At 41.6% G+C, this 26897-nt stretch overlaps 1 protein-coding gene across 1 annotated transcript in view; it reads left to right on the top strand.

Moving 5' to 3' along the window:
* Positions 1–16567: 16567 nt before the first annotated feature.
* The window catches only part of LRP2 (LDL receptor related protein 2), a 193719-nt gene continuing 183389 nt past the window's right edge, over positions 16568–26897 (top strand). The window contains exon 1 of the mRNA XM_057318411.1: positions 16568–16816. Coding sequence (XP_057174394.1) covers positions 16738–16816 — 79 coding nt within the window. The 5' untranslated portion in view covers positions 16568–16737. The remainder of the gene's footprint in view (positions 16817–26897) is intronic.

Here is a 26897-nt window from a genome sequence, read left to right as displayed (position 1 = left end):
CTCCCTCTGCCCTTCCATTTTCTTTCTCTGTCTCAAATAAATTTAAAAAAAGGTAAAATTATATATATATATAAAATAAACCCAGAAAGAAAGCATTGCTAATCCAAGTCATTTGCCCTTATGTTTTTTTCTAAGAGTTTTATAGTTTTAGCTTAAGTTTTTGATTCACTTAGAGTTAATTTTTGTTTACGGGGCAAGGTAGGGATCCAACATCATTCTTTTGCCTGTAGATATACTGTGGTCCCAGTACCATTTGTTGAAAAGACTATTTTTTCCCCATTGAATGGTTATGGCACCCTTGTCAAGATGTGTGGGTTAATTTCTGGACTGTCAATTCTTTTCCATGGATCTGTATGTCTCCACTTAGGCCAGTAAGGCATTGTTTTCATTCCTGTAGCTTTGTAGTAAGTCTTGAAATTATGAAGTGTGAGTTGTCCAATTTGATTCAAGTTATCTAACTTTTTTGAAGATCACTTTGGCTATTTGAGGTCCCTTTGCAATTCCATATGAATTTTACTTTATTTTATTTTTAAAGATTTTATTTATTTATTTGTCAGAGAATAAGAGAGAGAGAACGAGAAAGAGAGAGAGAGAGAGAACACAAGCAGGGGGAGCAGCAGGCAGAGGGAGAAGCAGGCTCCCCACTGATCAGGGATCCTGATGCAGGACTCAATCCCAGGAGCCTGGGATCATGACCTGAGCAGAAGGCAGATGCCTGACTGACTGAGTCACCCAGGTATCCCTCCATATGAATTTTAGGGTTGACTTTTTCATTTCTGCAAAAAATGTCAATTGGATTTTGGTAGGATTACATGGAATCTGAAGATTACTTTGGGAAGTATTGCCATTTTAACAATATTAAGTCTTCCAATCCATGAACACAGGATGCCTTTCCATTTATTCCTGTATTTTTAAATTTGTTTCAGCAGCGTTTTGTAGTTTCCTTTTTTCCGAAAGATTTTATTTATTTATTTGTTTGTTTATTTATTTATTTAGCACAAGCAGGGGAAAGGGCAGAGGAAGAAGAAGAGAGAATCTCAAGCAGACTGCCTGCTGAACACAGAGCCTGACATGAGGCTCAGTCCTGCGACCCTGAGATCATGACCTGAGCCCAAATCAAGTGTTGGACACTTAGCCAAGTAAGCCACCCTGGCCCCTGTAGTTTTCAATGTACAACTGTTTTGTCCCTCCTAGTTAAGTTTATTTTTATGTATTTTATTCTTTTTGATGCTATCATAAGTAGAATTTTTTCTTAATTTAATTGGGATTGTTCATTGCTAGTGTATAGAAATACAAGTGATTTTTATATGTTGATTTTGTAGCCTGAAGCTTTGCTGAAATCATTTATTAGCTCTAGCTGCGTGTGTTCTTTAGGGTTTTCTATATACTAAATCATGTCATCTTTGAACAGATAATTTTTCTTCTACCTTTCCAATTTGGATGTTTCTTATTTCTTTTTCTTGCCTAATTGTTTCAGTTAGAACTTCCAGTACTGTGTTAAATAGAAATGTAAGAATGGGCATCTTTGTTTTGTTCCTGGTCTTAGAGGAAAAGCTTTCATTTTTTTTACCACCAAATATGGTATTAGCTGTGGGTTTTTCATATATGGTCTTTATCATGTTGAGGAAATTTTCTCCTACTCCTAGTTTATTGAGCACTTTTTTCTATCATGAAAAGTTGTTGGATTTTTGTCAAACGCTTTTTCTGCACCAACTGTGATGATCATATGGTTTTTATCATTCATTTCATTAATGTGATATATTACATTAATTGATTTTTTATATGTTAAGCCACTCTTGCATTCCAAGGATAAATCCCACTTGGTCATAGTGTATAATTCTCTTATTATGTTGCTAAGTTCAGTTTGCTAATATTTTGTTGAAGATTTTTACATCTATATTTACAATGGATATTGGTCTATAATTTTCCTTTCTTATAGTATCTCTGTCTGGTTTTGGTATCAAGGTAATTCTGGCGTTGTAGAATTAGTTAGGAAATGTTTCCTCCTATTCAATATTCTTGGGAGAGTTTGAAAGTGATTGGTTTTAATTTTTCTTTAAATGGTAGAATTCACAAATGAAGTCATCTGGTTCTGGGATTTTCTTTGTTGGGAGGTTTTTGATTACTGATTCAATTTCTTTACTTGTTTTAGGTCTATTCAGAGTTTCTCTTTCTTCTTGAGTCAGTTTTGGTAGTTTATGTACCTTTTGAATTTGTCCATTTTATTCATTGCATTTTGTTTTTTCTAGGCCTAAGGAAATCTCACAAATTAGCTAGAAGCTAAGGTGACCATGATATATAAAATCTTTAGTTTAGGAGTCTTAAATATTTCTTTTTTTTTTTTTTTAAGATTTTATTTATTTATTTGACAGAGATAGAGACAGCCAGCGAGAGAGGGAACACAAGCAGGGGGAGTGGGAGAGGAAGAAGCAGGCTCATAGTGGAGGAGCCTGATGTGGGGCTCGATCCCACAACGCCGGGATCACGCCCTGAGCCGAAGGCAGACGCTTAACCGCTGTGCCACCCAGGCGCCCCCGGAGTCTTAAATATTTCTAATAATTTTTTAAAATATCTCTTAAGTAGGTAGACAGGTAGGTAAGTTTTTGTCTAAGTAACATGCTTAGTGCATATTTAGGATATTTCTAGATTGTCCTTTTTCTGAGCTATCAGTTTCTAAGACACCTAACCTTTTAGGGTATGTTAAGTTCCTAGTATGTACTTTTATCAATGAAAGAATTTTTATGAAGGAATTCATAATTTTGCTCTTCAAAAACACACCTAGGACAAGAACTTGGATATAACTAATGGAAAGGAGATCCTGGACAGATAAAAATACCTATCACATAAGGTTGTTGAGAATTATAATGCATCAATTATAGGATTTTATTATAGTCCTTCTTCCTCATTTCAGCTATATGAATTACTTATCTTTCAATATTCAGCTTATAGATCATTTTATTCTCCAAACTTTATTTTTCCCTCCCAAGGGAGAATTAGGTGTGCCCTCCTTTTGCTTCTATAGAATTTTTTTTCTCTTTTCATAAAGATGACATGTATTCATTATAGATAATTTAAACAACAGAAAAGCTAAAAAAAGATCATCCCAAATCCCACCATTTGGAGCTAAAGACTAGTACTGCTTCAGTGATCATGCTTTCAGAGTGGAGTTCAATTTTGGTGTTGATCTCATGCATCTCTCTTTCTTTCTCTCTACACACACACACACACACACACACACACACACGCCCGCATGAGCCTATGGAGCTTAACAGAACAGCATATAAAATACATGTTACTTTGCGAACTGATTTCTTAAACATTTTTATGAAAATAAAAATTATGTTTAAGATAAGCTAATCCTTTAAATTTCTAATGACTGAAGTGACAGGCTAATTAAATTAGAGTCAATTTATAAGTAAGGGGTTTTATGAAAAACAAATAAACTTGTTTTGTTAATTTTAATTTGTAAAGTCCTATTTATAATACCCTTTCTCTTCTGTTGTAACTAAAGCAATTATCTAATTCTTGGTTGAAATAACTATATGAACAATAAGGTACAGGTGCCTGGGTGACTCAGTCCGACTCTTGGTTTCAGCGCTGGTCATGATCTCAGGGTCATGAGATTGAGTCCTGCCTAGCACCCTGCAGTCAGGATGGAGTCTGCTTGGGATTCTTTCTCTTCCTCTCCCTCTGTCCCCTCCCCTCCAAATAAGTAAATAAATCTTAAAAAAGAAGAAGAAGAAGAAGAAGGTACAGTAGAGAGAAGCCTTCCCTTGACTGGTGAGTCAAGATAGGAGCCCAGATGAAAATCAGCCAACTCTGAGGCAGCAGAGGCAAAGGCACTCGGGTATGGAGAATACCCTTCTCTTTATCTGCCCACTGGAAGGAGCTGTGTTGGAAGAAAAGAATTTGCAGTTCTCTTTTTTAAAATCTGCATTACAAAGCACCTCCAATTTTCCCATTTGAGAAATAGTAAGGATTTTAATTATAAAGAATCGTATAAGTAGTAAATCACTTTTAAAGAATAATTCTTGGAGCTATTCGATCGAAAAGTTTTCTGTCAATTTACTCACAATTACCAAGATCAGTGGAATCAGATGGTAGCAGGGTCAATATCCCTTCTACTACTCATCCTCTCAAACATTATTAATGGTAGACTTTATTTTTATTATAATTTTTTTTCAATTTAGGGAACTTCAGCTGATTTGGGGGATAGGTAAACAAGGTTCGTTGCAATGTGTTACTTTCCAACTTGTTTCTCCCATCAGAGATCTGCTTCTGTGTCACAAAATTCAAGTGGACTTCATCCAAATATAACCAATGACGGTGTAATTTATAATGGATATGGGGCAAAGTAAATAGCCTTTCATAAGATTTCGGAAAGACCGTATATAATTACTATACTTTTTCTATAATTTAAAATTTTTTTCTTAGCCTAATTTTCCTTTAAGTTTGAAGTATTTCTAGACTTAAATATTCTTTTAAAGTTATCACCACTATGATGACAGAATGTACAAATTCTGGAGTATAAGCACATTTTTATTTATACACTTTATGATATTTCATCCAAATGTTGTTTAATAATATATTAAAATATAATGAGTTTTTCTTTTTGTGACATATTGTTACTAAAGTGGTTCCTGTTAAGACAGGAACAGGGTATACTGTAATTATTAGGCAGGACATCTTATGTTTTGAATTGAAAAATTAGAATTTTGGAAAACTTTATCTGCCATAGCTTAATTATACTCAAAGACATTTTTTGGTGATGAGTTTTGTGGTAATTTTAACCAATGTGATTTAAAACATATTCTATAATGAAATACATTAACATTTAGAAGAGCTGCATAACAGTGAACTAATATTTTTCAAATGACTAGAACATAATGTTGCCAAATCCATTCAAAGTTAAAGACAAACGGATTTTAATATAATTGAGGATGGGAAGTTCATTGACATGGTTTTAAATTCCTTATTGTAATTAACTCTTAGGAACAACTTGTTGAGTTTTGGTGTAGTATTAGAGAATAGTTACAATTATATGAAAAATATATTTTAAATTTGAAAATATGAAATAACTGTTTAAAGGCATTGGAGAATAACAGCACATTCAGCATTTGAGAGACCAAGATCCAAGAAAGAAAGGGAAAACACTTGGGAAAGCTGGAAATTTTCTGCTACTTTTTTCCTTCCAGCATTTCCAATTCGTAAGCTTCATTGATCTGGGAAGTCTAATGTAAAGTGGATGCTAACATGTTAAGAGTTTAATCAGAGCTTTTAGGAGTATCATAGTGCTGCTGAGATAACACTGGAGGTCAGAGCTACTAAGGAGAAGTGTCCTGGAAAATGCTCCACATTTTCTATTGAGATATTTAAAGGGCTTCATGCTAGTAGTAGGACAAACCAGGACTAGTTCAGACCTCATAAAGACTAAAATCCAGTCTTGAGACCCCTCATTCTGGTTGGATCAAAATTTACCCCTATTCTAACTGCCTACTTGAAGGAAAATAAATTCCCTTTGGAGGAGAAAGCATCATCTATAGCTTACACAATTTGTTATACTCACATAAAGTATTCAATTAAAATTTGCCAGGCATACCAGGAGCTAGGATGAAATGACTGAAAAACAAAAAAAGATAAACAATTGACAGTTTCAAAAGATATAATCCATATATTAGAGATGACGAAATGGACAATTTGATGTGAGAACGGGGCTTTTGAAAAAAGATTTGAATGGAAATTCTGGAACTGAAAATATAATGATGGAAATGAAAAATGTAATAAATGAACTTGACAGTATATAAAACCCAAAGTCAGTAGGAAGAAGGAAATAGTAAAGAAAAGCAAAAATATCAATGAAATGCAAAACAAAAATAAAAAAATAGAATTGATTTAAAAACAAACCCAAAGTCAGTTCTTTGAAAAGACGAACAAAATTGGCAATACTAATAAGGAAAAAAGAGAAAAAGAAGGAAATACTCAATACAGTAATAAAAAGAGGGATAATACTGCAAATCATGAAGATTCCAAAAAGATAAGAGGATATAACGAACACATTTATGCCAGTATATTTGAAAATATGGATGAAATGGAAACATTCCTAGAAAAGCAAAATTGCCAACACTGACATAGAAAAAATAGAAAAATCAGTCCCTTGGTGGCATGTTGATTACAGTGGACCCTTTATATATGGCGGGAGAAGTGATTTGTTCTTTCTAGAATCCACTGGTACCCTGAATGTGGGTTTTGCCTTCCTTCTCACAGTGCCTCTGTCAGCACCATCATTTGAAGGCTTACAAAATGCCAGATTTACTAACATGGGCTCTTGAATAGTGATGCCTTCAGAGCAAGCAACTCATTTACAAGTGAAGGAGGTTTAATACTGGGTATTTCACCTTGGAATGCTTTAGTTTTATTATGCAGATTGTCCCGGACTTATGATGATTTGACTTATGATTTTTCAATTTTATGATGGTAGAAAATAGATATGCATTCAGTAGAAACTGTATTTCAAGTTTTAAATTTTGATTTCTTCCTGAAGTAGTGGTATGTGGTATGATGCTCTCTTGTGAAGCTGGGCAGTGGCGGCTTCAGCTCCCAGTCAGCCACACAAAGCTGACAGTAAACAACTGATACACTTATGACCTTTCTGTGACCAAACAACCATTCTGTTTCTCACTTTCAGTACTGTCCTCAAATTACATGACATATTCAATACTTTATTGTAAAACGGATTTTGTGGTAGATGCTTTGCCCAACTGTAGGCTAATGTAAGTGTTCTGGGCACGTTTAAAGTCGGCTAGGCTAGGTTATGATGTTCAATAGGTTAGGTGTATTAAATGCATTTTCGACTTAGGATATTTCCAACTTCTGATGGGTTTATCAGGAGGACATCACCCATAATAAGTTGAAGAAGATATGTATACCTTATCATGCAGAAGGAGCTACCCTAATAGCACAGTAGAATGACCTATTAGGTTTTCATTTAAATTACCAGCTCAAGGACAAACCTGTGGGGTTGGGATATTATCTTCTAGGATGTAGTATGTGGCAGATATATGATGCTCTGTCCCCACGGAGTGGAAGAAAGACTGGTGCCTCTCATCATCACCTTAAGAACTTGCTAAATGACAAGAATGTCCTTTAGGTTCTGCTGGATTAGAGACCTCGATTCCTAGACAGAATGATTCCACTAGGGAACACAGTAAAAGTACCACAGAACATTAAGGTATGACATCTGCCTGGTCACTTGACTCCCCAACAGGCTTCATCTTACCTTATACTGGAATCATGCTTCCGGTGTCTGTGGCTTATGTTTTACTTTGTGCCCGGAGCTTCTCCATTGCTGTAAACTCTGGTGGGTTTATCCCACATGCTTACCCCAGATGATAGGGAAGGTAATACCCTTGATGTTAACTCCTTTTTTTTCTTTTTTTTTTTTTTAAGAGAGAGAGAGAGCATGTGTGCGTGCACAGGGGGAGAAGGGCGGGGGAGAGGAGGAGAGAGAATCTCAAGCAGGCTCCACACTCCGTGTGATCTCACAACCCTGAGATCATGACCTGAGCCGAAATCAAGAGTCTGACACTTAACTGACTGAGCGCTACCCAGGCGCCCGCTCGATGGTAACTCTTAGCCAACAGGGGACAGGAGCTGAAGGATAACTACTTCTCTTGGTTGATCCAGGTGGATAATTCTGAGACTCATTCTAAATTCTCCTTAAAGGGTCCTGGGAGAACTCAGTGCCAGATACCACAGTGGTGACTTCAATATAGCACACCCATATAGTTTTTCTTTCTTCTCTATCTCACTCTATCTGGTGCCTCAATATTGCTTCTGAGTTATTTCTCTAATAAATTACATGTACTCCAGTCTTCATTTCAAGGTTCTGCTTTCAGGGAAAGTACAAGCTTAGATACTCTGGAGCTGACTGGATTCAAATCCCAGGTCTGCTACCAACTAGTTGTGTGACTTTGGGAAAATCCCTTAACTTCTCTGGGCTCAGTTTCCTTACCAGTGATTATAGTACTTACTTCAAAGTGTTGCTGTGAGAATTAAATAAGTTGAGGGGTGCTTGGGTCTCTCACTTGGTAGGGTGTCAGACTCTTGGTTTTGCCTCAGGTCATGATCCCAGGTCCTGGGATCAAGCCCCCACATCAGACTCTGTGCTCAGTGCAGAGTCTGCTTGAGATCCTCTCCCTCTCCCTCTGCCCCTCCCCCTGCTTGCACTCTCTCTCTCTTTCCAAGATAAATAAATAAAAAAATCTTAAAAAACACATGTTGATATTCATTAAGCACTTTGGACTGCATCTAGCGCAGAATGTGCACTACACAAATGTTTGTTATTATTTTGTTCACAGATAATTTTTCTAGTGGGGTACTCAACTTTTTATTAGTTTCTAAGAACTTTTCTATATTAGTTTTTTTGGTCATAGATGTAAAAAGTACTTTCCAATTTGTTTTTCAAAATCGTTTATTGTGGTTTTTTGCCTTACAAAAATAATTTGATTTTTATATAGACAAAACTATCAATTCTTAAAAGGTACAAACTTCCAGTTATAAAATAAATAAGACAGGAGGATGCAATGTACAGCATAGGGAATATAGTTAATAATATTGTAACAACTTTGTATGGTGACAGTTGGTAGCTAGATTTATTGTGGTGATCACTTCCTATTGTATACAAACTTTGAATCACTATATTCTACACCCGAAACTAACATAATATTGTATGTCAACAAACTATCAGTTCTTTCCATTCTGGATTGTAGGCTTCAGTGCCTTATTTAGGCAGGCTTTCCCATCCCAAGATTATAAAAATAAAATGCAATAAAAATAATTTCCCCAGGCAATTAGTTAAAAACAAAGAGTATCAGTAGTTGCATGCTAGTTATCTGGAGTTTTACTTGACGTTGGTAAGATTCTTAGCTCAAATCTGCCACAGAGTGAGTATTCAGTGAATTTTCTTTTTGCTTTTTAAAAAAAGATTTATTTACTTGAAAGAGAGAGCGCATGTACACAAGTGCGTTGGGGGGAGGGGCAGAGGGAGAGGGAGAGAGAAACTTCAGCAGACTGCTCCCTGAGCACAGAGCCTGAATGGGGGCATGATCCCATGACCCTGAGATCTTGCTCTTGAGATCACAACCTGAACCGAAACCAAGAGTCGAAGGCTTAACTGACTGAGCCACCCAGGCGCCCCATCAGTAAATTTTAATTACTATTTTCATTCTTTATAAAACAAAGAATAAAAAGATCTTGACTGGTTCTAGGACTGGGGCAGGGAATAAGCAAGACGAGATGGAGCATCTTGTACTGCCAGAAAGTAAGGAAGTGCTCAAAACAAAAAACAGAACACCCACAATGATAGGGTTATGTCAAAGGGACATATGAGTCAACTGAAAGACCTTCCAAAGACCAAAGCTAGAATAATTAGAGCAAAAAAATAATGTAGTATTGGATTATAACTCAAACTATAAAATAAATATCCATAATTCTATATTGATATAAATAAAACGTTGAAAAAATAAAGATGAATGGATAAATCTATCCATGTAGAAGAATTCCCTCACTTTGCCCTTGAGGAGATGGCGTATAAAATTTCCCGCTTCTCTAGTTGGGCTGTGCATGACTTTCTTCTAGAGAGTACAGAATGAAACGGGAAAAGGAGTGATTACTGTTGAGAAACATGGCAAACACTTCTTCAGCCAGGTGATCCAGATTAATGTCAACATGATAAGTCATGTCGATAGTATGTACTCCTCATATGAGGTGAGGAGAATGACCCTTTCTTTACCTCTGTCATCTTGCCTCCAAAACCCATAACCCCAGTCTAATCGCGAGACAAATATCAGCCAAATTCCAATTGAAGGGCATTACACAAAATACCTGATCAGTACTCCACAAAACTGTCAAAGTCACCAAAAACAAAAACAATGCCTGAGAAATTGTCACAGTCAAGAGGAGCTTGGGGAGACATGATGACTTAATGTAAAGTAGTGTCCTGGATGGGATCCTGGAACAGAGACTGTGAGGCCCTGTGCGGGTGGGGTCTTTCCTCCCCTCGTGAACTAACACTGGGAAGGGCTGTCTGGGCTCTCCCTCTAAAATAAATAAATAAATCTTAAAAAAAACCAAAAAAACAAAACCCTCAGATTGCAAAATTAACTGTAGACCCTAAAGACAAGTGTTGCTAAGGAGAAGTTAAAACTCTGAACTACCCTGAGGACACTTCCTATAGTGTTCAAGATCTCAAGAATAAGTTGCATCTTGTAAGATCTCATTTGGGTGGAATGCCAGAAGCCAAATGCAGAGTTTATCCTGTTGTATTCCATTCATTTTTTCATTCACCAAACATTTATTGAGGACCTGCTATGTATCAGGTACAATGATAGCTTCTGGGGATGTGGGGTAAGTAAGACAAATCCAGCTCCTTTAACTGAGAGCCTGGTTGAATTCTGGTGCATTCCCCGTACTTTTGTACACTGAAGACTAGATTTATATATAATTATGATCCTGAGTCCTGACTTTATATAGGCCTTTTCTTCATGCATATACTGCTTCTTATCACACATTTTTCTACAACCTCCAGCCCTTTCACAATCCCTGAGATAAGAGATGGACTGCAGGACTGATGGAATTGTATTGGGCTTCTGGCTCTCAAGAGTCATTATCCAGGCAGATATTTTCACTGACCTTTACCTGCAGGAATTGCTCCTAAGAGAGAGGAATTTAAAAGCAGCGAGGCTAACCATTTTGACCCTGTTACTGTATTCCTAGCCTTCCTTCCGAGGCATGATGTGGTACCCCTGCACAGGCTCCTGCCTCTGGTGCTTGTGGTGCTGGTTTGATCAGAACATTTACATGCGATCAAGTGTTTAACACCTAACGTTTTCAGCAAAGTCTTAATTTTTTTGAACCTTTTTTTTTTCAATCAGTGAGACTTGATAGATTCCCTGTTGTTTCTTTCAAGCTCTGCCAAGACTTTTCATGTGACTATATTTGCATATCAGGAGATTCTCCTGTCATATTCTATCTGGTGTCTCCATATTTGTTTTGAATACCATAGCTGCTGCACTGGTTGTCCTTTTAGATCGTGCTGTGGCTTTCCTGGCCCTGGCTACCCACAGGCAGACTTATGGCTCAGGACCTGGTCCCGAGGCTGGCAAGTCAAAAGTTGTTAAAAAAAAAAAAAGGTGGGGGGAGGGTCATCGATACAGTGTTCTTCCCTTTTCGATTGCAGTTATTGCATCAGAAGCATACTGGTAGGTGAGCTACCTTAAGACGTCTTTTTGGCGCTTTTTGATGGTTTCAGTCTGGCTCTGCTTTGCATGTGGCAGAGATCCACTCAAGTTGCTCAAGCAAAAGGAGGATTATTGTAAGGATATACTATGTTAGGAGCTAGAACTGGAGTGGAGTCAGGAATTTAGGCAGCTCCACAAACCTCTGCCTATCTCTCTCCTAGGCCTCTTAATCTCACCCTCGAGGCTGGGAAAGCAGATAATATGTTTGAGGAACCAAGAGGAGGCCTGTGTGTCTAGACTGTCATATGAGAATCAAGAGATTGCCAGGGGCCAGATCATGCAAAGGCTTGTAGATTATGCTAAAAATTTTGAATTTTATTCCAGAATAATGTGAAAACTACCGGAATGTTATAACCAAGTGATTGAAACAGTTTGCATGACTGCAAAATATTATTCTGGTTGCAGAGGGAAAGCTTTGAGGCAGTCATGGGAATACAAGTGTGAAGAGAGCTGGACTCAGGGAAATAAAGATTGCTGAGGATATATAGAAGGGTCTCCTAAGTCACTATGGGGGGTTTTGGAAGGCTTCCTGGAAGAAGAGATATTTTAGATGAGATTGGAAAGTTGAATAGGAATTAACCAGATGAAGGGATGGGTTGGGAGGGAAAGAATGTTCTAGACATAGGGAATAATAGGAGTAAATACAGGGAGACAAGAGAGGAACTGTTGATGTGGAACTTATGATTCTTCAGTTTCTCAAACTTAAAAAAAGTCAACTGATTTTAATATAATTTCAAACTCACACAAAAGTTCCAAGAATAGTGCAGGAAACTCCCACATACCCTTGGCCCATTTGCACTCTCTCTCTCTCTTCCTAACACACACATGGATACATACACATTTTTTTTTCTGAATTATTTCAGAATAAGTTGCAAAATCATGTCTCTGTACCCCTCAATACTCTAGGATATATTTCCTAAGAACAAGGACTTTCTCTTTCCTAACCAATGTCAGACAATTTAACATAACAGGATACTACTATCCAATCTATAGTCCATATTGAAATGCCTCTGCTTTTCCCAATAACGTCCTTCAGAGCTATTTTTCCCCAGTCCAGGTCCAATCTAAGGCTGTGTGTTGCATTTAATTGTCATATCGCTAAAAAGTTCCTCAGTCTTTCTTTGGATTTCATGACCTTGCCATTTTTGAAGAATACAAGTTGGTTATTTTATAGAATGTCCCTCTTTTTGGGTTTGTCTGATGCTTTCTCATGGCTAGGTTACGCATTTTTGTCAGTAATGAGGCATCTGCCATATTTACTATGTTTCTAGCTTCTGTAATCTTAAAATGCTTTAACATCTGCCCTGCAGGCATATGCTGGACACACCTTGTTCTGGACAACCTGATGATATGACCCAGTCACCTTGCCTTGACGCCCTTCCTCCTTCCCTTGTTGCCTCCCTCCTCTGAGAGTTGGCCCAAGGGAGTGCTTTTCAAATACAAACTGGCCAATCCTAAGCCTGTTCACCCTGTCTGCCTGTTCTTCCCCTTGGAAGCCACAGTAAAGGTGCTTGCTCCTGTTTCCCCCTCTCCCTCTGGGAGTGCTCACTCTGGTACCTCCCTCTGTGGCCCCCCAGGGGTGTGACCTGTTTTCCCTCTCTTGGGAGCTGTAAGTATAATAAATTATCTTTCCAATGGCAGTCATCTCCTGATCTATTGACCTTACTATGCCTAAATAATAATAAAACCTATTAAGATATCTGCTAGGTTTCTCCATGTCTCTTAACTATTTTCTCTTTTTAATTAAGAAGTAATTCGTGGAGAGATACTTCAAGCTTTTTTTGACTGAGATCTGTAATAAGGTGACACAGCATATCTATACACGCGTACAGACACACACACAGACACAGACACACACACACACACACGAGAACCAGGAGTTCTGTGAAACAATACATATCCTTTCCACATGAAAGTTTCTATTCTATTTTATTTAATTTGAAAATAATTCTTGTCTGAACTACTAAACTCATTTCTTACTCTCGAATTAGTAATGACCTCTGTTTGAAAGCACTAGTCTAATGCAAACATCACTTTGGATCATCTGATTGCAGAATGGAAAAGAGATGAACAGATGGTAGGGAGCAAAACTGACAACAAGGAACTTGTAAAGGCTCTTGCCATAATTTAGGTGAGAGAGCCTAGGTGGCTACTGGCAGTGAGGTTGAGAGAAATGGGTTTGAGTTAACAGAATGTCATGATTGATTGCATATAGGAGTAGGGAAAAGGGAGGGGTCAAAACGACAATTCAGGCCTGGGCCCCCGGGCTGGATGGTGGTACCCCTTTCTGAGATAAGGAACATGGAAGGTTTATGGTTCAGGCTCCCCCATGTTGAGTTTGAGGTATTAAGGACATTGGATTGGAGCTGTTCAGTGGGCAATTGACTCTATGGCACTTAGGAGGCAAATCTGGGTTGGAATAATAGCAAACTGAAGTTGAATTTTACTCAAGGAGATTTTACAACTTTATACCCACTGCAGGAAGCAGAAGTTGGTTCAACAGAGGAACAAATGCTCTGAAAATATTTTTAGTAGTTTGTTGTTGATGGATAAATAAAATATACACGAATCAAAAATGTGTCAAGGAAGTCAATTAACATTTACTAGGATAAATTTCACTTTTCAGCACTTTCTGTCTCTGGTTAACTGTAAAGTCTTATATGCGTTTACATAGGGAGAAATGTGAAAAAGAAATTACACTTTTGTATTATATAGAAAAAAGCCTGGTTTAAATCACAACTGTGCTAACTTGGGCTTTCCCAGGTGCTGGTCCTTAGATTTAATCCTCCGGAACTAGCAGCCAGTTTTCTCAGGTATAGATACCGCAGATAAACAGGCACATCGTATGGGCTGTAAAAGATGCTTGTTTTCAAGGGGCATGAGTTTGGGGTTGCCTTGAGAAGATGGGATTTTCTAGTGGAAAAGAGCGTGGATGTGGGAATTTACATCCACAGTGCTGGGAATGAGGGACCGTAGTCCGTTAGTGGTCCCTCATTCCCATCCCCACCCTTTATCCGCTCCCCTCCCTCGCGTTCTCCCTCCATTCTTTCCCCCTTCACCCGCGTTATTCTGGGATTAACGGCGGGGTCGGCCTCATACACAAACGCAGCTGGCTCCTACGGTCAGCCTGAGCCCTGCTGTGCAACCACGTCAGGAATTCCAGTAAGTTGGCAACACTGGAGCACAAAGACAACAACAATGAGGAAAACCCTTCAGTGCAGAAAGGAATGTTAGGAGCCCTGGCTGCTACAGTGAAAGGACACGCACACACTCACGCCCGCGTGCGCGTCCGCGCGCCGGTGCCCACCCTCTTGCACGCCCACGCGCCCACGCGCGCACTGGGAGCCACCCAGCCCCTCCCGCGCAAGCCTCCCCCGCGCCCGCCGCAGCTCTTTGTAACCCGCGGTGCGGGGACGCTCATTGACTATGCAGCGCGGCCTGGGCGGGCGTCAGAGCCGCCTGACCCCGGCGCGGTCTCGTACCATCGCCCCGGCCGCCCGGAACCGGCATAAATCACCCGCGGAGACTGAAGTGCAGCTTCTCGCCCCCTCGCCGCTTCCCTCCTCCCACCCGCCTCATCCTCTTCTCTTCCCAGACCCCCCTGCCCCTCCGGTCCCCAATCCTGCCTCCTCTTTGGCGCCGGACAGCGCCAGGGCCGTGCAGGGGAGGCAAATAACGTTCCATTGACTTCGGTCAGAGCAGAGAACTCTGGATTCCCAAACCCAGAAATCTCGAAAAGAAAGCCACGAAGTGACTGTCGCTCTTTCTCACAGCCCTGGTCTTTTTAAGTCTAAGTTTTCTCTCTCTTATTTCGCTCTCTTTTTGTATTTCTAAAATAATACCTATCTTCCCCTTTCTCTTCCCCGCAAAGCTTCACCGATCACCAAAGCCCACGGAAGGTACGCGATCCATGCTGCCATGGGTCGGTCAACAGAGCCCTAGACGGTCGGTGCTCCGGGGACAAGGGGTGGCAAACTGGCAGGTTCTCGCCCCTGGGAAGGGCCAGGCGGCGGGACCCTGCGAGGGTCTAAGTGCTCGCAGGGCTGCCGCCTCCACTGTCATAGCCCCTCTGGCGGGGGGTGGGGGTGTGTGGAAAGGGCTCCTGGGGTCCCGCAGCCGAGTTAATCCAGAGCCCGGGACCGGAGATTGGGGGCGACCTCGGCCCGAGAACGGCCCCTTCTCACAGACAGGGGTCCCAGGGCCAGGAAATAAGTTGCATCACCCTCGCCCTTTTTTTTTCTGTCGGTTCTAGTGTCACATACCGCCCAAGGACGATGCTCTGAGGGTGAGTGTAATGTTCATTCGAAGGGCTCTTGGGGGCCGGAGCCCCCAGCAGTCTCTAACCCTGCCTTATAGGAGGGAGCTGCGGGGCTTTCTGAACCTCTTAGGTTTCTCCCTCCTGTAAAGGGGCACCAGTACGATCGAGAAGACGTTCATTCTTTTCAATTTTGCTTCAAATTGAAGAGATTTGTGAGACACGCGATCTGGAGGTGACACGTGTGTATGTTCTGCTTAAGAAAAGCGAAACAAGGATCCACCCCTCCTCCCAACATCGATCTATCCCCCTGCTCTTGTAGAAACACAGAGCACCCCAGCTCAGCGTCTCTACTCTATGGGAGAAATCAGGGTGTCCGAGAAGCCTAGGGATTTCAGACTTGAGAATGGTCACGAATCTCTCCAGCGGGCTCTTATTCCTTTCATTTACTTTCCCATTCCCTTCTTTCTCTTATTTTAATTCCTTTTAGAAGACTCTATCAGTGGCAGATTTTCCCGTGGACTGCCTCGCAAACTTCTGTGTGGAGGCAAATCCTGCGGAGAGGCTAGGGCAAAGCACGCCGGTGCATGTGTCAGGCGAGTGTTCGCATGTGAGTGTGAGGCTGCGAGAAGTGTGTAAACGTAGAATGTGTAACTGCGAAGGGTGCGTGTACGTGTCGGTGTTTGTGTGACTTGTGGACTACGCGAACGCGTGTGTGTGACCTAGGAATGTGTGTGCAGGCGCGCGAGTGAGCGTGTGAGACTGTCAGTTTGTGTGACAGGAGTGTGTGCGACTGTGTGTGTGACTGTATGAGGACGTGTGTGAGTGTGCATGTGTGAGTGTGCATGTGTGAGCGCACGTGTGTTCGAGTCCCTACTCTTCCCTGCGCTGCAAAGTGCAGGGGGCGGGCCGGGCGGCAGGGGGCCTGCCCCGCTGGATTCCCGCATGCTAGTTCCGGGGCGGTCGGGTCTCCAGGGCTTTATGCACGGTCTGGAGGGTGGGGACTGGCGCGGGTAGAAAACGGGATGCCTCGGGCGCCCGAGCCGGCTTTCCGCCACTAGGAGCCCGCGAAGGTGCAGGCCTACAGGAGCGCTCGCGAGCAGAGGCGCGGCGGTTGCTGTGTGCTACGCGCGCCCACCTCCCGGGGAAGGAACGGCGAGGCCGGGGCCCCGGACGGCCGCGGGGATGGACCGCGGGGCGGCGGCGGCGGCGTGCATGATGCTGCTGATTTTTTCCGCCTGCCTGGCGCCGGCCAGTGGCCAAGGTAAGCGCCCGCCGGCCGGAATTCCGCGCAGAGCTCCGGACTTACCCGGCTGTGGCAGGGATCGAGTCTGTGAGCGCACTGAGGGAACCGCGGCCGCGCGGGGGCCACGGCAGGGCGGCGGCACTGGAGCGGCTCTCGCTGGAGCGCCCAGGTTGCTCAGCGAGGGGCGAGCGCGAGCACCCTTCCTTCGCCCGCCGGGCAACTGAGCAGCCGCAAACTTGAGAAAGTAGCTCCGCCGGTTTCGGTGACAGCGCACCCCACGGGGACCCCGTCTTTGTTCCCACGGGACTTTCTCCCGACCCTCTCGAAAGAACTCTGCAGCTGGAACCCGGAGACTAAGGTTCTCCCAGCCAGTGCGCAGTCTGCTCCCCATACTGATTTGTTCTCTGGGGGGCTGAGAGATTCGCCGCGCTTCTCGGTGCGCAGTTTTCCACCTGCAGCGCTCAGCCAGGGAGATCCCTTCGCGGGCTAGAGCCCCCCCCCCCCCCCCCCCGCCTTCTCCTCCTCAGCGAAACTTGGTCCCGCGTTGACCCTCAAGAGACCGCATCTCGATACAGATCATTTACGAGCCGAGATAAGGCCGGCAGGCGGGATTGGCCGAGAGAGCAGCAGATATACTGGGGCATTTTCTTTGAAGGGTTTTCCTTTTCAACAGGGAGGTGGGGGCTTTTGTGTTGATGAATGAGGCCCCGTCTGCGCGGCCAGAGTTTTGAGGGCTCGAATGGAGAAACTTTCTGGGATGAAGCACTTAAAAATTCACTCAAGTTGCTAGAGTTTACATTTTTACAGAAAGGCAGAGAAAGAAAGGGAGGAAGAAGTGGAGGGGATGAAAACAGTAAGGGGGAAGAGGAGAGAGAAGACAAGTAGGGAAGAAAAGGGAGAGAAGGAAGGGAGAGAGGGAACTTGAAGACAGATAGAGAGTAGCGCGCTGAGGGGGGGGGGAGGGGGGAGACCGACCAAGGATGAATGGGAAGGGCGAGGAGGAGGCAGTGGAACCGGCGAGCTCTCTCCAGGCTTTGCGTTGCTAGGTAGCAGCCCGGAGCTGCGTGTGACCGACCACCAGACAGACAGAACGGACGCTGCTGCCTCCACAGGGACTAATCTGTCTGTGGGGATGGGAGAGTTCTCCCCCCACCCCTTTCCCCTCCTGCTCCTTCCTTCCCGTCGGACAACTTAATTGCCCTACAATGAAAATGAAACCCCTATTGTTGTGGGATTAGCCAAAGCAATAAATTGATTTCCCTGGATCACATATTGGGGTTGACGGGTGGGGACTGTAGAAGCCCCCCCCCATTTATGGCGGAGAGAGGGAAAAGCTTGTGGATGGGCCGTGGCATGTATTCAAATGGTTAATCTGCTTTCTTTCCTCAATTCTTAGCGTAAGCTCCTTAGAGGGAATCAACTAAGTAATTATACAGCAACTCCTAGCAGTACCCATTTCAGACTTCCTGACAAGTTTGGAAACGTCAACAAACCTCACTGGTTTTGTAAAAATCTTTGGGGGGGGGAGGCAGGGGGGGACCGTTAATAATTCTTGCTTTGAACACCTTCTCCGTGTTGGTAACACAGAAAGAGGATTTATTATTATTGTGGAGGGTTTGCCGCAGCGCTTAGGGTGATACACATCTTATGTCCTAAATATAGCCATAGGATTTACTGTATGTTCATGTCAGTGCCTGGCAAAAGGAAATCTCGTCCAGATTCATCTGGGATACATCTGGATTGTCCCCATACAATCCAAAGAGATATTTTCTCCCCTGGATTGAATCTTTAGTCACCAAATAAACTGTAGTTACTCTTCTTGGTGGTTTATACTCACCCATCTTCCATAATAATATGTGATAATAATATGTACAGTAAGAATAGCATATCATATACTTATATATGTGGCAGACCCTGTTCTTAGTGCTTTATACTTATTGATACTTAATCTTTATAATACTCCTTTGATGTAAGTATTCTTATTATCCGTATTTTCCTGATGGGAAATGGACGCACTGGGCAATGAAGTAATTTGCCCCAGGTCATACTGCTGGAAAATGGCAGAGTTGTGAGGCCAGTCCAAGAGATTCTGAGTCCAGAGGCTATAATTTAACTGCTATAGTATGTGACTCTCTATTTCCCTGTCTCTTTTCTTTTGTACTAAAATGTCATGCTCCTTAGGTTACTACCCATGTGTGAGGTTACTAAAGGAGCTGAGTGGCATTTTACAAGTCTTTGCCACAGAAGGTAAAATCTACCTGCTGTGCCATAACTCTGGATATGTTTTCAGAAATTCCTTTCAGGTTTCTATCACCTGACCCCAGGTATCCTCACTCCCAGTCTTCCTACTCGCCCTCTGAATATCCTCAGCCTGGAATGTTAAGGAGATTTCTAGATTCCTGTTGTATTGACCTATCAGGTAAAGTGTGACAGTTTAAATGTCCTTATTTTAGCACACATTTTAGTTAAAATCTTTCTGCAAAGTTTGCATCGTTAGACATTGGAAAAGAATTCTGAGTATTTTATGGTTAGTCTTTAAAAAATTATAGCATATCTGTAGCTAAAATTATTTGTATTTTCTTCATATTTTTTATAATGCTTTTAAGAAAAATTGAGAGAGCCTGAACTCTGGAGTCAAGCTGTCTGGGTTTCAGCAATGGCTTTACCACTTTCTGGCTGTGTGACCTCGGGGGAGTCACTAGACTTTCATGGCTCAGATTGCTTATCTGCCAAATTGATATGATAACAGGAGGAATCTGTTCCCTGGCATTTTATTAACATAAAGAGATAAAAGTGCTTAACGTGTAAGGCCTATAGACAATGATCATAACTAACAGCTGTTATTATATTGACCAATATTAAAGGTAACTTTTTTTTGGCTTACTATTCATATTTCTAATTTCTTTTTTTTTTTTTTTTAAAGATTTTATTTATTTATTTGACAGAGATAGAGATAGCCAGCGAGAGAGGGAACACAAGCAGGGGGAGTGGGAGAGGAAGAAGCAGGCTCATAGCAGAGGAGCCTGACGTGGGGCTCGATCCCACAACGTGGGGATCACGCCCTGAGCCGAAGGCAGACGCTCAACCGCTGTGCCACCCAGGTGCCCCCATATTTCTAATTTCTAAGTGCACATAAGGAAGTCTTAGGCATTTTTCACTAACATTTCTTTGAGGAATTCCCAGATCTCAGGGTATGACTGGAATTTTTTTTGAGAAGATGTTATTGATCTTAAAGTTATATTCTTTCCTCCAATAGAAGCTTGGTTATGCCTTTTATAGTTAGTATCAGCTTTATGACAATTACATCTTCAGGTAAAGTTTATATATTTAAAAGGATTATGGGGCTGGTAACAAGCATGCAACATTTTGGTTCTACCACATCTCTGATACCGCTGCTGCTTTTATTTCCCAGAGGTTGGTTTCTTTTTCTCTGCTTGAAGTTCTTCCTAGCCAGTTTTTATAGGGCTTCTGCTCAAACTCCTTGATTCAATCTGGTGCCTGTCCTGTTCTAATAGAAACTTAACTTTTATTTATTTATTTTATTTTTTTAAAGATTTTATGTATTTATTCGACAGAGAGACAGCCAGCGAGAGAGGGAACACAAGCAGGGGGAGTGGGAGAGGAAGAAGCAGGCTCCCAGTGGAGGAGCCTGATGTGGGGCTCGATCCCAGAATGCCGGGATCACACCCTGAGCCGAAGGCAGACGCTTAACAGACGCTTAACAACTATGCTACCCAGGTGCCTCGAAATTTGACTTTTAAAGATGGAGGAAATCTTAGCTATCCGTTGGTCTACTTGCATTGGTTTAAAGATAAGCAACTAAACCCTGGAGGGAAGGAGAGGGGACTGAAAGAGTGAAGGGGAGGTCTGGAAGCCCTTTGCCTAAGGGCATGTGGCCATGGTTAGAGCTAAGATCTAAACTCTGTCTCCTCCCTGTGTCTTTCTAATTGAGCATTTTTAGATACAAGTACTTGGAATGTCCTCAGTCTGGTTGGTTGAGGAGGCCTCTAGATTGCTTTTTGGTTGATCCTGACCTGTCATATGAAAACAAATATGATGAAAAGATCACCTTGGTTAATCCTTTTAAAAAAATTGGATGGGTCACATGTCTCAGGTCTAAGAGGAATCTCAAGTCTAAGAGGATAGGTTAATACAGCCATGCGCCACGTGCTTTCAGCTTGGTCCAGAACTCATGCCCCGTCAGTGCCCCAACTTTCAAAGACCATACCTCTGGATCTATTTTTCAAAATCTTGGGCCATCAAAGCACATTCTTAAGGTCTCTGGGTTTCATAGTACAGGCTACCTGAATAGGTTTTTAGTCTTAATTCAAGGTAATTGTTAGGTCATTGTTAATCATTGTCCATGTTCTCTAAGCAGGCTCTCTAAGAACACTGACAGGTTTTATTTTATTAAATAAAAAATATTTAATTAAAACATTTAAAATAATGGTATCGAGAGCCTAGTTTATAAGAACCCTGGCCAGGATCTCACCAGTGTTAAAAGGATTCGACATGTTTCAGACTAAGTTTTGGGCTGTTTCTTCAACATGATCAGATTGATTGTTGTTTTGAAATATCAGACACATTTCTTTGATGCTTCATGTGTTCTGTTGAGGTCCATGCAAATGTTTCCTAAGCAATTTTTTCACAGTCTCAGCGTGGTGAAATAAAGTGGGAAGAGTGTGAAATTTTAGAGTTAGAGGATCTGGGTTTAAATCTTGGCTCTGCCATTTACTATGTGGGAAATTCAGCACAGTGTACTCAACTATTCAGGTCAGTTTTCTTATCTGTAAAATGGGCACATATTTACCTTATAGGGTAGTTATGCTGATTAAATGAGATCAGTGTGAAATGTTTTATAGATTGTGAGTCTTACATATATATTTCTATCCATCTTTATTAACCTCTTCAAGAATTTAACTTTTTTTCAAATTTGAGAAGATGCTGTAGTATCTTTTTTTTTTTTCTTTTAACACAAGTGGTTCTTTGATTCATCTGTGCATGCTGGTATATCATTTTAGTGGCTACAACTTTACATATTAGTCTAGACACTTATGTTTGTAAATCTAAACTAACCTGCCTGGAACCAAAAAGGAAGTTTATTGAAATACATAATTGAAAAGACAGAGCTATTAGGTTGAACCATATGGGATTGCTGGTTTTCTAGACATCCAAATATTGGCAATTTCTTTTGGCTCAACCTAATATAAAATAGGGGCTCAGACTATGTTAGGCTGATCTAGTTTCTCTGTCTCCTGACTCTGAGATGACTTTGTTCTCAAATGTATTCTTTAATGTTCTAAGATGGCTGTCAGTGGTTCCTGGAGCCACATACTTTCATGTCATGTCCATTGGGAAAGAGCAAGGGTTTTTGTCTTAATTGTTCCCAGCTAAAGTCTCAGTTGCATCTTGGGCTCTGCTTAGGTCACAGACTCACTAGAGGACCAGTCACTGTATCTATGGCATGAAGTGTGCCCATGGCTTAGGCTTGGGTCATATGCTCGGTCCCTGAAGTCATGGACTAAGGTTGGACTACAGAGGAAAATTGGGGAGGGCTACCTGAACAGAGGCTGAGCTGCAAAAACCACATGTGTCCAGGACACCTTATCAGGTAAAACCAACTGATATTATTTTTACTTTATGCATGAAGACAGACTTACGAGGCTATAAAAATTTCTCAAGAGCACGCAGTCCTGGGATAACTCAATGAATTGAAGGGGGAAAAGTATGGAAAATATTAAAGCAAAAGACAGGATGCTCTGTGTTCGTGTGGTCATGCTGCAACTTTAAGTTTAGGAGAACAGGAGAAAAAAGGACTTCTAGAAGGTTTACTTGTAGCCTAAAGGATTCTTACTTGGAGCAGACCTCTGTGATGGACAGGAAAGTTCTGGAAAATGAGCTGAAAGAGCAGAGTACAGGAGCTCTTGAGTCCGTTGTATGATTTCATTTTTCAGCGAGTCCTAGGGCCTTTCTCCTTTCCCAGTTAACTCTGTCTTTTTTTTATATTCTTAAGACTTTGTCCCTTTTCCAGGCAGGAGGTCTTGGCTATGAGAATGGGGTGGAAAGAAAGAAGAGAGGAGGGTTTGAAGACATTTTGCTTCTCTGGAGACAGAATACATCTTGGTGCAAATCCGAGGATCTTTAGCATTTAACCAAGGACTGCTTCTGTAAATGGTAGAGCAGGTGTCTTTCACACTTCCCTGGATTAGTTCAAAAGTGCCAAATATATGTACTCTATGCCAATGGTAATTTTGCTGGTCTTTAAGTCTTATTTCTAATAGCGTGTGCTGAGAAACTAGAACCATTATCATTCTACAAGTAAGACGGGTACTTCTGATTTAGGACAGTGCCAAAACGCAATGCAAGGAAATAAGTGTCTCCAAGAAAGGTGCCCGGTTAGACAATGTGAAGTTTCGTGTTGAAAGCTTTTTGCTTTTAGTCATTAGCCCTCAGGTCATGCCTGACCCCCAAGGTTATTGGGAACAGGGAGAAATGAATGAAAGGAGGAAATGTAATTACCATTCTGTGCATTGAAAAGTTAAGCCACTGTTACCATGGATACAATGGCTTGTTTATTGTCCAGATCTTGAGATCCAAGTTTGTAAGCAATACCAGAGGTCTCCTTTAAGTTTATGTACTATCAGTCCGTAAGACATGAAGATTCTTTCTTAGTAACTCTGACAGTAAGCCTTTACTCACTGACCTACTGATTGATACTAAGTAACAACCTACCTACTTTGACGGTCCAACAGGTGGTAAGGAAATGTGAAAAAGGGGACAGTAGCTACAATTCTGTAACGCTAGACTTTCTTGAATTCCCATATAAAAGCATCCTGTCTTACTATGTCAGAAAGTTGCTTGTCACTTTGGGCCCAATTTTTGGTTTTTATCTTATTAACAAGGAGAAGCTTTCCTGAGTAAAGGCTGAAAAATCAGAATCATTTATTTCATTGGAAAATCCTCAAATAAAGTTGAATTTAAGAATGGAAGTTGTTGTTTTAATCTGAAATATGTCAGTCTTACATTATAATCTCATTAAAGGAGAGGAGAAAATGCCAGCCTGTGCTTCCGTGCTGGTTTAATTTTGATGTGGGGAAAGGTGTGGAGGATACTTTTTGTTGTGAGAAACCAGAAACCGAAAACGTACCTCAAACTGGCTTAAACAATAAAGTGTATTTATTGGCTCATGTTAAGTAGAAAATTCTGAGGCCGAGTGGGGTTCAGGTGAGGTGCAGTCAGGGCTCCAGTTCTCTTTCTTTGTGTTTTTTTTTTTTTTTTTTTTTGGCTCTACTCTCTTCTAGGTTTCAGCTTTGTTTTCAGTCTGGCTTCCCCTATTGTTATGCCAGAGCAAATGGGGCTACATGTTTTCTTGATCGTATCTAGGGGCAGTTCACCTGTGAGATTTGGTTATGTTCTCAAAAGCATAATTTCATTACGACTTATAGAATGCTGTAATTTCTAGAAAGCCTAGATAGAAGTCAGCCAGCTCCCCCAACTTGGTATATCATCAAAATCACCTAGGGAGCTTTAAAAAGTAGATAGATTCTTAGGCCAAAATTCATACTTACTCAGGAGTACGGGCCTCTGTCGTTAAAGAGTTTCCAGTTGATTCTGAGGGCCAGACAATTTGGGAACAACTGATCCAGGTAGCCTCTCATTTTTCAGTTTTGTAACTAAACGTATAATAACGTGCCACTGTAAATTCCTTCCAGTGGCAGTTAAATACACACTTGTTAAATCCGTACTTTCTTTTGGATGGGGATGTTACAAGGTAGCCACAGTAAGAAGGAAAAGTAGTGTTTCACATCTAGTACTGCCCCCATTCCTGGCCATCTCCTTCCTGGCCGGCATGACAGTCACTCCCTAGAGCCACTGTTTGTGTCTTAATTGTGTTCTTTGCTCTTTCCCTGGACACCCTTGAAGTCTTTCCTCCCTCTCCAAGAACCTTAGATTCTTTGAGCTGAACAGCTATTGGAGGTCTTCTAATCCTTCCTTACCCAAATCAGACAGATTTCTCTATAACCACTGTAATCTCTCTCCTCCAATTTATCGCAGAGTATCCCGACAGAGCCCTTTGGCATTTAAAGCAGCCATCTATACCATGGTTGGAATGTGAGTATTAGAAAACCTTGTAGCTCATTTCTTTTACATCCTCAGCCCAGTTCTTTTTTGACCCCACTGGGACTTAGAGTCTGTGATCCTACCACCTCTACCCTGCCCCTCAAATCCCTCATTTATTTATTTCCTCAGCTTATATTTTTATGACTCATCATTAACATCACTTCCTTGCCTATACCACCAGCAGTCTGGTCCCTTTGTCTTGCTCTCTTTGCTCTGCGAAAGTCCAGTCCTGGTTAAATCTAATATCCACATCTGCATTGCTGTAGCTAAATGTGGCAGGACAAAAACACAAAACTATGTGGACTGGTCTCACTATAAATTTATGAAACTAATTTCAACCTCAGACTTCCTTCCTGGTGAGGCGTTTGCTTTCCTACTTCCTTACATCTCCTGTTTCTTCAAACTTCAACACTACCTGCTCGGATAACATTGCTTCTTTTAAGTGTGAAAATAGAAGCAATAAGAAGAGAGCTCCACAAGCTCCCATAACTCAGCCAGCATCACCTGCATGCGTTCTAAGCATATATTCCATCTTCCCTCCTGTTACTGTGGATGAGGTTTCCATGCTCTGAAGTTCAAGCAGTTCGTTCATGATTTAGATTGAATTTTGTCTCTCTCACTGTCTCCTCTCTTTGCCACACATTCCTTTCTGTCATCCTATTTTCCCTGTTCCTTTCCCTGTTCCCTGTTCCCCTGGGAAGGCAGAATTCCTTCCCAGATTTGTCTATATCCACTATAATTTCTCTCCTCCAATTTTTCTCAAATCCATACCATTCAAGTTTTTGTTCTCCCTTTGTTAGATATGTCTTTTGCCATGGTCACTAATGATCTCCATCTGTTAAATCCAACAATCTAGTCTCAGTTCTTGTTTTATTTAACTGATCAACAGCATCGGACACAGTGTATCCTGCCTTCCTCCACAAAACACGTAATTTGGCTTTTAAGAGACCAGATTCTCCTGGTTTCCATCTTTCCTTGCTGGCCTCTGCTTGCTATCTTTTTGGTACCGCACGCTTTTCCTGTTCATCTCCCTGACTACTTTTCATCTCTATCTACACTACTTATCTGTATGTCGACAACTTCCAAATTTATGAATCTAATCCAGACCACTACCCTAAACTCCAGACCCATAAATCCAACTGCTTATTTGATATATCCACTTGGCTGTCCAATAGTCATCTTAGACTCATGTCCAAAACTGAATTCCTGATCTTCACTAATGCTCTAAACCTGCTTTCTACATAGACTTTCCATCTTAATAAATGGCTGGTCCATTCTTGGTCAGATTCCAAACCTTGGACTCTGGTTTGACTCCTCTTTTCCTTTTATACCTCATATCCAAACCATCAGCAAATCCCATTGTTTTAATCTTCAGAATGTATCTGGAATCCAAATACTTTTCACCATGTTTATTGATCCCACACTGATCCAAGTCACAGTCAACCGTTAGATGATTGCAATAGCTTCCTTACTGATCACCCTGCTTCCCTTCTGTCCCTTTTCTGTCTACTGTTGACGCCTGTTTAGAACATCAGTCAGATCATGTTACTCCTCTGCTCAAAAGCTCCAATGGCTTCTGTCACACACAAGTTGGGTTGTCCAGAAACAGATACTGAGATGCAGTTTGGAGTAAAAATGTTGATTAAGAGCATTACCTTTGAAGAGAAAGGAGGAAGCAGGAATGGCAGAGGAAGAAGTTAAACTGTGAAAAGGCCTCAGTCAACCTAGTGGGAACCTCAGGAGCAAGAGTTGTCTGTGAGTGTTCTGTGGGAGGCTGAAATGGCCTTCTGCAGTTCCTAGATGTGGCCTGCCCCAGTAAGGGCATGACCTTAGGCAAGGTGCCCTTCTCTAACTGAGGTGGACCCCAAAGGAGCTGAGTGAATGTAGAAAGTCCTTGAAGGGGACTTTGATGACCCAGCTCTGGGTCTACCATCTCTTCCCATCTCAGAGAGAGTCCACATCCTGACAGTGGCCTACA

Source organism: Ursus arctos, unplaced genomic scaffold (assembly GCF_023065955.2).
Source record: "Ursus arctos isolate Adak ecotype North America unplaced genomic scaffold, UrsArc2.0 scaffold_1, whole genome shotgun sequence".
NCBI classification, from domain to species: Eukaryota; Metazoa; Chordata; class Mammalia; order Carnivora; family Ursidae; genus Ursus; species Ursus arctos.
This window is presented reverse-complemented; position numbering and strand designations above follow the sequence as displayed.